General features: G+C 34.7%; 1 protein-coding gene across 9 annotated transcripts in view; it reads left to right on the forward strand.

The window, feature by feature from the left end:
• LOC138760632 (echinoderm microtubule-associated protein-like 6) overlaps positions 1-12,916 on the forward strand; it is a 371,242-nt gene that overhangs the window by 112,230 nt on the left and 246,096 nt on the right. For all 9 annotated transcript variants that reach the window (XR_011355764.1, XR_011355765.1, XM_069931442.1 and 6 more), the window contains 2 exons: positions 10,203-10,340; positions 11,420-11,676. Coding sequence is in view for 7 of the 9 variants with exons in the window: in XM_069931442.1 (XP_069787543.1) it covers positions 10,203-10,340; positions 11,420-11,676 (395 nt within the window). In the remaining 2 variants the exon portion in view is untranslated. The remainder of the gene's footprint in view (positions 1-10,202; positions 10,341-11,419; positions 11,677-12,916) is intronic.

The raw sequence follows: 12,916 nt of genomic DNA on the forward strand, positions 1-12,916 counted from the left end.
GCTGGTGACCAGTGGTGTGCCTCAAGGATCTGTATTGGGCCCATTGTTGTTCGTTATATACATTAATGATCTAGATGATGGGGTGGTGAATTGGATTAGTAAATATGCAGACGATACTAAGATAGGTGGAATAGTGGATAATGAAGAAGGTTTTCAAGGATTGTAGAGGGATTTGGGCTGCTTAGAAAAGTGGGCTGAAAAATGGCAGATGGAATTTAATGCTGATAAGTGTGAGGTGCTTCATTTTGGTAAGAAGAATCAGAATAGGACATACGTAGTAAATGGGAGAGCATTGAGGAATACAGAAGAGCAGAAAGATTTAGGAGTAACGGTACATCGTTCCCTGAAGGTAGAAACTCACGTGAATAGGGTGGTGAAGAAGGCTTTTAGTATGCTGGCCTTTATCAATCATTGCATGGAATATAGGAGTTGGGAGGTGATGTTGAGATTGTATAAGACGTTGGTGCGGCCTAATTTGGAGTTCTGTGTGCAGTTCTGGTCGCCTAATTATAGGAAGGATATAAACAGAGTGGAGAGAGTGCAGAGAAGGTTTACCAGAATGTTACCTGGGTTTAAGCATCTAGAGTATAGGGAGAGATTGGACAGATTAGGTCTTTATTCTTTGGAGCGTAGAAAGTTGAGAGGGGATTTGATAGAAGTATTTAAGATTATGAAAGGGATAGACAGAGTGGATGTGGATAGACTATTTCCATTAAGAGGAGGAAAGATTAAAACAAGAGGACATGAGTTAAGAATTAAGGGGCAGAGGTTTAGAGGTAACATGAGGGGGAACTTCTTTACTCAGAGAGTGGTAGCCGTGTGGAATGAGCTTCCGGGAGAAATAGTGGCGGCGGAGTCAATTGTATTATTTAAGAAAAGGTTGGACAGGGAGGTGGGACTAGAAAGGGGTGTTTGGTTCGGTGCGGACTAGAAGGGCCTAATGGCCTGTTTCCGTGCTGTAAATTGTTATGTTATGTTATATATGTATATTATAAATGTTGGAATATATATTCTTTAATTATATATCTGATTTCTTTATTTGGATTGCTGGACGAAGTGCGTGTGGACATATTGGACATTGAGTAATCGAGTTAAGGCAAGGAGATTCACAGGTGGAGGAAGTAATACGAAAGGGGCTGAATATGGCGGTGGTTCTCAACTTTTTTTCTTTCCATTCACATACCACTTTAAGCATTCTCTATGCCATAAATGCTCTGTGATTAATAAGGGATTGCTTAAGGTGGTATGTGGGAGGAAAGAAAAAGGTTTTAAAACCACTGTTTTAATTGTACCTAATTGACTCGTTATGTTCACGGTTTCATAACTCCAAAGGAAATGAGCCAATGACAATTTTTCTCAAGCAAAATATTTCAGGAACAATTGGGTCTAGAGCAGTGATTCTCAACCATTCCATCTCACTCACATACCACCTTAAGAAATCCCTTACTAATCACAGAGCACCGATGGCATAGGGATTACTTAAGGTGGTATGTGAGTTGAAAAAGGTTGAGAACCACTAGAATATGGTTTACTAAGATAAGTAATACAGTGAAATTTGTAAATTTTAATGCTAATGGATTAAATGGGTTGCTGAAGAGAAAGAGAGTATTAATGCATATTAAGAAAATAGGAGTTGACTTGCCTTTTCTGCAATAAACCCATTTAATTGAAAAGAACATTTGAAAATAAAAAGAGACTGGGTTGGATATATAATGCTTCTTAATTCAATTCTAAAGCAAGAGGTGTGGCGATTTTGATGAATCTTCAATTAAAATTCAAAATATTGTGACTGATCCTGTAGGAGGCATATGATGGTACACTGTCAAATATATTTGGAATCATGAACCTTTTTGAATTTACATGCCCCAAATATTGACGATGAGAAATTTATCCAAAAAACATTTCTTAATATAGTAGATGCACATGAAAATATTTTAGTAGGAGCAGATGTTAATTTTTGTTTGAATCCACTGTTAGATCGATCTAATAGAGGAGCGATGAGACCTAAAGTGGCAATGGTATTAATGAGTGTAACAAAATATAGATATGTTTTTGCAAGTTAAATTGGGGCAGGGTTTTTATTGTAGGTCACATACAAACACTTTAAAACAGATCTTATTTAAAATACTGGAGTTATGCTAATGCTAGATATATCGGGCCCAGGACCTTTGCAGAAGCTTTGGGGAGTGCCCAGGAGACTTCACTAATGGACTGTTGTTTACAAAAAGACAACAGATGAAAGAACTTGTCGGAGCTGCATTCTGTCTGGTGTGGAACTTGCTGTTCTAGGATGGTTTTGCAAGCACTGAGAGTCAAACAGGCTTTTTCTCTCTGAGGGAGAGACCGAGACAGAGATCTGTTCTATAGTTTAACAGTCAGCAGCAGCAACTGGGACTGTAACAGGACAAGCTAGCAAGCTTGTGGAAAACCCCATTTGGAAGATGAGTTGTGAGTGCTTAGTTCAGCCTGGTCAAAGTCCTTGTGGTTCATACAAGAGAAGAGGACTGGGTATCTAATATTTTACTTGAAATAAGTGAAACAAAAAGGAACTCTGGTGACCTGAAAGAAAGAGGTTATCATCTGGAGAACCCTGAGAGGGCAAGTTTCTTCGGCAAGACCACTGAAGTGCCTGATGGAAGTAAATCATTTGTGGGTGTCCAGTGTACAATGAATCTTTCTCTGAAAACCGACAAGAACCTTCCTGAGTGGTAACCATTTACCTTTCAAGCACCAAAGCCTGGTGAACTTTATAAATGTTAAATTCTGTGCACAGTACAAGAATTGCCTGTAACCAGTGAACTTGGAGGAATGAAAAATGAGATTGGACTGTGAACCAAAGAACTTTTCTGAACTTACACAGACATTACATACTCGTGCGCTTAGAATTAGAAGGGGGTTAATTTAGGTTAAGTAAGTCAATAGTAATAAGTTAAAGTGTGATTCTATTTTCATCTTTCAAGATAATTAAAAGCAGCTTCTGTTTAAGTAACCATTTGTCTTGGTGAATATCTATTGCTGCTAGGTTTTGGGGTCCTCGGGGCTCATAACATTTTATGGGGGATCTCCTTTCAGATTGAAAATTAGAGTTTTTGTGATTTATTCGATAATTTTTTTAAGCTAATTTAAAGATTGTGTTTGGAAAAACAGCAGCAGTGGATGTTGATACATTTTTGTCACAACCATCACCTGCAGAACAAGAGAAAAGAGGAACTGATGGTTATTTCTAAGGAATTAAAGCTGACTGAAGTCAAGCATTGAATGAGGAAAATACAAGATTATAGTGAAATATTATATAGGTGAGGGATAATTTGTTGAAAAAGACTTACAAAAATTTCCAGAGGATAGATCTGTTGAGTTGCAATTGGAATTGGAGAAATTGAGGGTGGAAGAGGAAAGAGAGAAATGGATATATGAGTTCGAGGAAGCTGAAAAATGGAGGGAGGATGATGAAAAACAGAAAAAATATGACTTGGAAAAGATTGAAAGGGACAGACAGGGAGGCTGTGCAGGATTCATTAGGTTTCAGCCCTTTTGAAATTGTGTTTGGACATCAGGTTAGAGGATCTTTAATGTTGATAAAAGAACAGTAGTTTAATGAGGATGTGCAGTTGAACTTGCTGGATTATGTTTCTAAATTTAAAAATAGGTTACAAAAAGTGTGGACTTTGGCTCAAGAGAATTTAGAAATGGCTCAGGGTAAAATGAAACGTTTATTTGACAGGAAAGCTCAAGTGAGGAATTTTAAGACAAGAAGTAAAGTTTTGATTTTGTTTCGACACATGACAATCCTTGGAGAGCTAAATTTTCTGGACCATACTTAGTTAAATCAAAACTGAATGATGTTAACTATATTGTTAACACTCCAGATCGAAGGAATAAAACTCAGGTTTGTCACTTAAATATGTTGAAACCTTATTACAAGGATAAGGGTAGTGGAGAACAATCTGTATCTGAGATGTTAGTTGTTGATAAGGTTGAGGAAGTTATGGATCATAAGATTATGGGAACAGAATCTTGTGAGGGTAATCTTAAAGAAACCATGGTTCCTGTGTGCTTGTCCAATGCAGCAATTTTGGAGGAAAAGTTCGGCCATCTTAAGTTACAAGAGCAGATGAAGTTGAAAGAATTAATTTGGAAATATACAAATTTGTTCCCTGATGTTCCAAAAAGGACATCAGTGATTTATCATGATGTAGATATGGGAGAGGCAAGTCCCATAAAACAAGACCCATATAGAATAAACATTCAGAAGAGTTAAATCATGGATCAGGAGGTGGAATATATGTTGAGAAATGATATTATTAGCCCCTTGAACTCAGATTGGAGTTCTCCTTGTATTCTGGTACCGAAACAAGACGGAACTGTTTGGTTTTGTTCAGATTACAGGAAGGTTAATTCAATAACTAAAACGGATGCTTATCCTATTCTGAGAATAGATGACTGTTTTGATAAAATTGGCAAAGCTAAATTTCTTACTAAGTTGGATTTGTTGAAGGGTTACTGGTGTGTGCCTTTAATGTGATAGCAGACTGTTTGTCAAGATGTTAAAATTGATCATGTATAGAAATATTCTCAACATTGGGTTACTTCATTATGACATGTTTTATATTGTGTATTGTTATCTCTTTAGTGAGTTTAAAAACAGTTTAGTTAAAATTCCTTTATAGGGGTAATGTGTGATGGAGAACATAGATATGTTTTTGGGAGATAAATTGGGAAAGGTTTGTTAGAGTAGATTACATACAAACATTTTAAAACAGATCTTATTTGAAATACTGGAGGTTTTCTAATGCTAGACATATTGGCTCCACAGCTTTGGAGAGTGCACATGAGATTTCACTAATGGATTGTTGGTTACAAAAGGCAACAGATGAAAGATCTTGTTGGAGCCATTTTCTGTCTGGAAGAGAGCTTGCTGTTCTAAGAGGTTCATGTGATTTTGCAAGCAGAGAGAGTCAAATAGGTATTTTTCTCTCAGAGAGGGAGAGAGAGACTCAAAGATCGCTTATGCATTGTTACAGCCAGAAACGGCAACTGAGACTGGAGCAGGACAAGCTGGCAAGCTTGTGGAAAGCCCCATTTGGAAGACAGCCTGGTCAAAGCCCTTGTGGTTCATACAAGAGGAGAGGCCTGGCAGTCTAACTTTTCACTTGGAATAAGAGAAACAAAAAGGAACTCTGGTGTCCTGAAAGAAAGAGGTTATCATCTGGAGAACCCTGAAGGGGCAAGTTTCGTCAGCAAGACGCTGAAGTGGTTGATGGAAGTAGATTAGTTGTGGATGTCCTGGAACAACAAATCTCTGTCTGAAAACTGACAAGAACTTTCCTGAATGGTAACCATTTACCTTTCAAGCACCAAAGCCTGGTGAACTTTATAAATGTTAAATTCTGTGCACAGTGCCTGCAACCAGTGAACTTGGAGGAATGAAAAGTGAGATTGGACTGTGAACGAAATAACTTTTTTGAACTCACACACACACACACACACACACACACACACACACACACACACACACACACTACATACACGTGCGCTTAGAATTAGAAGGGGGTTAATTTAGGTTAAGTAAGTCAAAAATGATAAGTTAAAGTTTGATTCTATTTTCATGTTAAAGATAATAAAAAGCAACTTCTATTTAACTAACCATGTGTGTTGGTGAATATCTGTTGCTGCTGGGTTTTGGGGTCCTCTGTTCTCATAACACTGTGTTTAAATCTTGGAACTTGCAACCATTGGATTTACTCTTCTCCAAATTTCAACCAAATTCAAATTTTTAATTAAAGATGCCATCTGTTGGATTTTCGGTCGAATTTTATAAATTTTTTTTTACAATGACCTCTCTATAGTGTTTGGAGATGTACTACGTCAGGTTGGCGAACATTATGAATTACCTGAGTCTTGTTCTAGTGCTTTAATTACGGTAATTCCAAAGAAAGATAGAGATCCTTTGAAAGTATCTTCATATAGACCAATTTCATTGTTGAATGTAGATTATAAAATTATAGCCAAAGTTTTAGCGAATAGATTGGCTAAGTTTTTACCTAAGTTGATTCATATGGATCAAACAGGTTTCATAAAGAATAGATATGCCTCGGATAATATTTTACGTGTGATTAGTTTGATTAATAGATTTTGACAATCTCCAGACTATCCGATGGTGATATCTTTAGATGCCGAAAAAGCATTTGATGGAGTTGAGTGGAATTTTTTTGTTTAAAGTTTTGGAGAAATTTAAGTTTGGTCCTTTTTTTACTGGTTGGATTAAGGCTTTATATAGTAAACCGGTAGCTAGAGTACTGACGAATGGTTTGATTTCGGAACCGTTTAAACTGACCCGATCTACTCGTTAAGGTTGTCCTTTATCACCAGCTTTATTTGCGTGAGTGATCGAACCTTTGGCTCAGTTGATAAGACAGAATACACAGATACAGGGTATGAAAGTTTTAGATGAGGAATATAAAATTAATTTATTTGCTGATGATGTATTGGTGTACTTGACAAATCCAGCTCAATCACTTTTGAATTTGAAGGTGTGTTTGATGCAATATGGACGACTTTCTGGATATAAAGTTAATTGGGATAAAAGTGAAATATTACCGGTGAGTGAAGGAGATTATTCAGCTTATAAGAATATTCTTAATTTGAAATGGACAGATCGAATTAAGAATTTGGGTATAATTATGGATGTCCATTATCAATCTTTATATAAATTAAATTATGTTCCGTTAATGGAAAAAACTAAGACTGATTTGATTAAATGGAAAGATCTACCTATTAATTTATTGGGTAGAATAAGTACAATTAAGATGAATATCTTTCCGCGTATACAATATTTATTTCAATGTGTTCCGTATCTACTTGACAATATATTTTTTTGAGATTTGAATAAAATGGTTTGGGAGTTTTTATGGAGAGGTAAATTTTCAATGGTAGCATTGAATAAATTAACTTGGAAATATGATCTAGGGGGATTACGGTTGCCACATTTTCAAAATTATTATGAAGCAGCCCAATTTAAATTTATTAGTTCATTGTTTGATTTGGAACAGCCCCCTAGTTGGGCCAAAATTGAGATGGCAAATATTTATGAATTTGAAATACATCAATTTTTGTTTAGATGGAATGTAAATTTTTTACAGCAATATAATGTGCCTATATTAAAACATTTAATGAAATTATGGACGAAGAAAAAGAAATTGATAGGTTCTAGTGGTGAATTGTTGGCTTTGACTCCGTTGTATAATAATCAACTTATTCCTTTTTCAACACATAATCGGAGTTTATTACACTGGAGATTAAAATGTGTGGAAAATTTGGGAGATTGTTTTAAAGACGGTAAATTTTTATCTTTTGATCAGATGAGGGACAGTTATGGTATTGATAAGAATTCTTTGTTTATTTATTATCAAATTCGATCTTTGGTAAAGCATGTGTTTGGTAGAGATATGATTTTACCTGAAATGACTAAATTTGAGACTTTTCTTATGAAGTTACCAGAGAAAGGATATATTTCATCTATGTATCAAATATTACAGGATGGTATGGATAAAAAAGGTTGGGATAAATCGAAAGGTAAATGGGAAGTGGAGATTGGTTTTATTTTTTCCGAGGATGATTGGTCAGATATTTGTTATGATACTGTAACTAGACTGATAAATGCACGTAATGCAATGATTAATTATAATTTTTTACATCAATTATACTTAACACTTGAAAAACTAAAAAAAATATGGTTTTTATGACTCAGATTTGTGTTTTAGATGTGATAACGAGGTTGGAACTTTTTTTCATGTGGTTTGGTCATATATGGAAAGATATACAATCTTTTTTGGAAAAAAATTCAATTGTTTTTAGAATACCTGTATAAGATTAAAATACCTTTAGACCCGACGGTATTTTTATTGGGTAGTTTGCAATCTTTGAAAGGTCTGGGATTAGATAAATTTCAACTTGCTTTTGTATATTTAGCATTATCTGTAGCAAAACAATGATTTGCTAGTACATGGAAGGATATGAATATGATTGATATTAATAGATGGCTTAATGAGATGAAATATTGTTTAATAATGCAAAAATTTACATATGTTTCACGTGATAATTATAATTTTTTTTCTTCATAAGTGGTTGTTATATTCAGAATATTTACATTTTGATTTACATTGATTAGATTTTAATCTGTATGCTTCATTTTTCTTTAATTTTTTTTCATGGCTCTCCTTAGGAGAGTTGGCTGAAGGGGGGGGTTACTCTCTTTTTTTCTTTTATATAAAATATAAAATGTAATGTTCATGTCTAGTTTATTGTTATATATGTTACTTATTACCTGTATCTTGAGTGAATAAATAAAGTTTAAAAAAAAAAGATGCCATCTGTACAGCCATCTTAGATTTCTTTATAGTTTTTGGAGATTTATCCAATAACGGATACAAAATACAATTAAAATCTCCTCCAATTAAGACATTTCCTTTAGCCTGATTCAAAATCAAAAAAGTTTCAGATATAAATTGTTCATCATCCACATTAGGCGCATACACATTCAGTAACGTCCATAACTCTGAAATAATTTTACAATTCACCAACAAAACTCTTAACAGCTGTTTCAGAAAATGACTCCAATTCAAACATTATCTTCTTATGAACCAAAATTGCTACTCCTTGTGCTTTAGAATTAAAAGAAGAAGCAACATGTCTAACCCAATCTCCTTTCAACTTCATATATTTTTTTCAGTTAAATGTGTTATAAAAAAGCAATATCAACTTTCATCTTTTTAATATATGCTAAAACACGCTTACACTTAATATGATTATTAAGATTCTGTATATTAAAAGTCGCAAAATTCAGATTAGCCATACTTTATAAAACTACTCACACAGCAATTACAAATGTATATAAAAAAGCTCCCCTTGTGTAAATAATAAAAAACTTTTAAAAACTATCAAAAAGAAAACCCCCTCAATAAAAATAACAACCCCCCCCCCAAATCTACAACAACTATAATAATTCCCCAATTAACTGGGTGTGGACATTGTTTTTAATTATGAAGGTGGGCTATAATCAAACATTAATTTCCCTCTCTTCTCCACAGATGTTGAATGATCTCCTGTGTATTGCCAGCATTTCTTGGTTTTTTTTGATTTTTATTTAATGTAAATGTTAGACCCAATTTTAAAGTACTGAATAAATGGGAATAGAGTGTGTGTGGATTAAATGTCCAATTTAAACCCTGTCTAATTAAAAATTTATTGCCTTCAATGACAATAATTTATGATGTAAATTGGCCTTCAATCCTCATTATTAAATGCTAACATATTCTTTTTATGGTATTTAAGTAAAAAGTAATAGGAATTGCCTTCTGATTTCTGGAAAGAACTGGTTTAAAAAAAACCTGGGTGAAGGGGATCAATTGCTGGGAAAATAGCTAACTTTCAGTTTCATAGCACTTGAATCATAATTTTTCAGACAGGCATAGTGGCCCAGCCAGTAGACCCAATGCCTCACAACACAAAAGACTCGGTTTCAATCCTGACCTTGGATGCTGCGTGTAAGGAGTTTGTACATTCTCCCTATGACTATATGGGTTTCCTCTTGGTCAGTGGTTCTCAACCTTTTTCTTTCCACTCACATACCTCTTTAAGTAATCCCTATGCCATCAGTGCTCTGTGATTAGTAAGGGATTGCTTGAGGTGGTATGTGGGTGGGAAGGGAAGGTTGTGAATCACTGCTCTAGATCCAATTGTTCCTGAAATATTTTGCTTGATGAAAAATTGTCATTGGCCCATTTCCTTTGGAGTTATGAAACCATGCAAGTAACAAGTCAATTAGATATGATTAAAACAGAGTTTGAAAACCTTTTTCTTTCCACTCACATACCATCTTAAGTAATTCCTTACTAAACACAGAGCACCTATGGCATAGGGAATACTTAGTGGTATGTGAGTGGAAAGAAAAAGGTTGAAAACCACTGTTCTAGGTGCTCTGGTTTCCTCCCATGTCCTAATAAATTTGCAATAAATTGCCTTTAGTGTGCAGGTGAATGGTAAAATCTGGAGAGGAAGTGATGACAATCTGTGAAAAATAAAAAGGTTTGTGTAAATGGGCACTTGCTCGATAATGTGGGCTTGGCAGACCTATGGAACTGTTTCGTCAGGACATTAAAAACCTCGATAATGCAATTTATGCTGGTGTTTTTTTTCTTGCACAGTTTATGGAGCCTTGTTGACCATGCTCTTATTGCACGATGTAACATGGAAGAGGCAGTACGCTCTGTTGCTTTCAGTCATGATGGATCACAGCTTGCTTTAGGAATGAAGGATGGTTCCTTTACTGTACTCCGAGTCAGGTAAAAACAATGTTTTTTTTTTATTGCTCTGAAATACGGGAGCAATTTGTGCTTGACTTGAGAACATACTTCTACAAATTCCATTTGCAGCACTTTTTTTTTCATTTTATGTCTGATGAAAGTATACAAAACATTATAAGTAGGGAAACAAATCTGGGAGAAAAAAATACTAACCATACACTGAAGCTCATTTCAAGAGATATAGAACATTAAAGCAAATACATTACATAACCTAGGTCTGATTACACTTGAATGACTGAACAGTCCAGTTTTTCATATTGTGTGCTTTTATAAGGTTATGCAATAATTCTGAGAATATGTATACAAATAAGTGTGAAAATTAGGATTTCAAACTGAGAGTATGAAAATATTGTGTTTTATTTTAAATTAAGGAATCCAATGATGTCTTATGAATATATAAAGAGAATCCTGAGTTTCCAAGCCTCCATGTCTTTCTTCATGATAAATTCAGATGAGAAAGGCCTGGAAGTAAAATGTCTTGGAAATATTCAACAGATCAGGAAGCATGCAGGGAAGGGGAAACAATGAACATTTCAGATCAATGATATTTCAACAGAATATTTAAATATGACAGTGCATAATCTTTCACAGACAACACTGTGAGGTTAAGGCATTAACGAAATTACTAAATGAATTAATAGGCTACATCTGAAGGGGGCCCAAAACTCTACATGATTGATAATTTGGCATGAAAAATAGAGTGATATATCATGTCCAGGGATCTAAATTTCAAAATCAACACTATTGCTAGAAAGGTGTTACAGAAATTCATTATTATGTTCAGATGTATGATCTGTATCAAGGATAACTATTTTAATAGAAGAGTTTGAATTTTGTATGCTTTAAATTTTGTATACTTTAAAGGATAACTCAAAAAATGTGAAGAACCCTATTCATAATTGGCAACAGGTTTTTTTCTTAAAGATGTCTAAGACTTGATAATATAAATTTTGAAGAACGATCTAGCAACTTGGAAGAATAAAATCAAATTTTGATTTTTAATCTGATTGCAGATCTGAAGTGCAAATACCTACTGATTTTTATTTTATTGTTTATAGAGATATGACTGAGGTGGTCCACATTAAAGACCGAAAAGAGGTAATTCATGAAATGAAATATTCTCCGGATGGATCTTACCTTGCTGTTGGTTCAAATGATGGTCTAGTTGATGTCTATGCAGTTTCACAGCGATACAAGAAAGTTGGCGAATGTAGCAAGTCACCTAGTTTCATTACACACATTGACTGGTCTATTGATAGTAAACATCTGCAAGTCAATGATGGTGCTGGAGAAAGACTATTTTACAAAATGCCATGTAAGTATAAATCATTTATCTTTATTTGTAGATGCCATGTTATTACTTCATTTTAGAATGTAAAAATGTACGTATGTTTTCCTAAGTAGTTGTATAATAGCTTTTAATTACTGTTAAATGTTTAATACGAAATATATTTTCCTCTTCCTTCAATTCCATTTGGAACTTTCAAAAATATAATGATTTCCATAAATTACCACACAATGTTTCTCTTCTGACATACTCATGAATGAATTATATTAGTGCATTTTTCCATAACCCAGTAAGCACTGTGGTTGCTATCAACACCCACTATTAAGTGGGACAAGTCCCAACTTACAATCTTCTATTCAGTCTGGCTCCCAGCTGAAATGCAATGCCTGGTGTTAGTCAGGGTCTTTCTGTTTTGTATTACCTTTCACCAACCATTACTACAACAGCCACAAGATCCTGCCTGATCCAAGGAGATTAACCTCAATATATGTTCAAAAATATTCTCCAAAAAAAAGGAAACAGCCTGATATTTGTCCTTCTCTCCAACAGCTGTTCTTTCCCATTATTGGCCTTGCTGTACTTGACCTTACAAATTTGACCTAACACAGATTCTGCAGACAGGTTTTCTAGCCTGGGCCCAGAAATCTGTGAAAATTTGCATTCTTTCACTAGATTCCACAAATATTCCATTGCCAGAGCATAATTGTCTCAAGAACAATGATCAACCATTCACAAGTTCAGGACTTCTACCTTCACTTGGGAGTCATGGATTATTGCTTTTAAGCAGTGATCTGGTCCAGGAAATGATGTAATAGAGTGGAAAACTGCTTTGGAGGTCATCCTATCAGACCTGTTTCTTTTGTGAAGGAAAATATGTTGAGGTGCTTTCTTACTGTCATGATATCAGAATGCTGGGGCATGCCCATAAATCCTTTCTGATTTTGAGCAGTGTACAAGATCGGATGAATTTAATAAAAATTGTATTTTGGTACAATTCACAATTTTAAAAAACATTAAGTACAGTATTTGATCCTGTTTATGTGCTGTACTTTTCCACGATTCTGTACCTAACAGTTGACCATTGTCACTCAAGATGATAGATGATCAAAGATCTGGTGTCTGCAGCCATTAATTTGTCTAGCAAATCAGGATGGAATGTCATTTATTGAGTTCAGATATCACACCATTTGGCAAAGAACAGAATTAAACAAGAAGTCTACAGATGCCGGAAAACTGGTACAATACAAAATTCTGCAGGAATTCAGTG

The sequence above is a fragment of the Narcine bancroftii genome, chromosome 4, assembly GCF_036971445.1.
Source record: "Narcine bancroftii isolate sNarBan1 chromosome 4, sNarBan1.hap1, whole genome shotgun sequence".
Lineage (NCBI taxonomy): Eukaryota > Metazoa > Chordata > Chondrichthyes > Torpediniformes > Narcinidae > Narcine > Narcine bancroftii.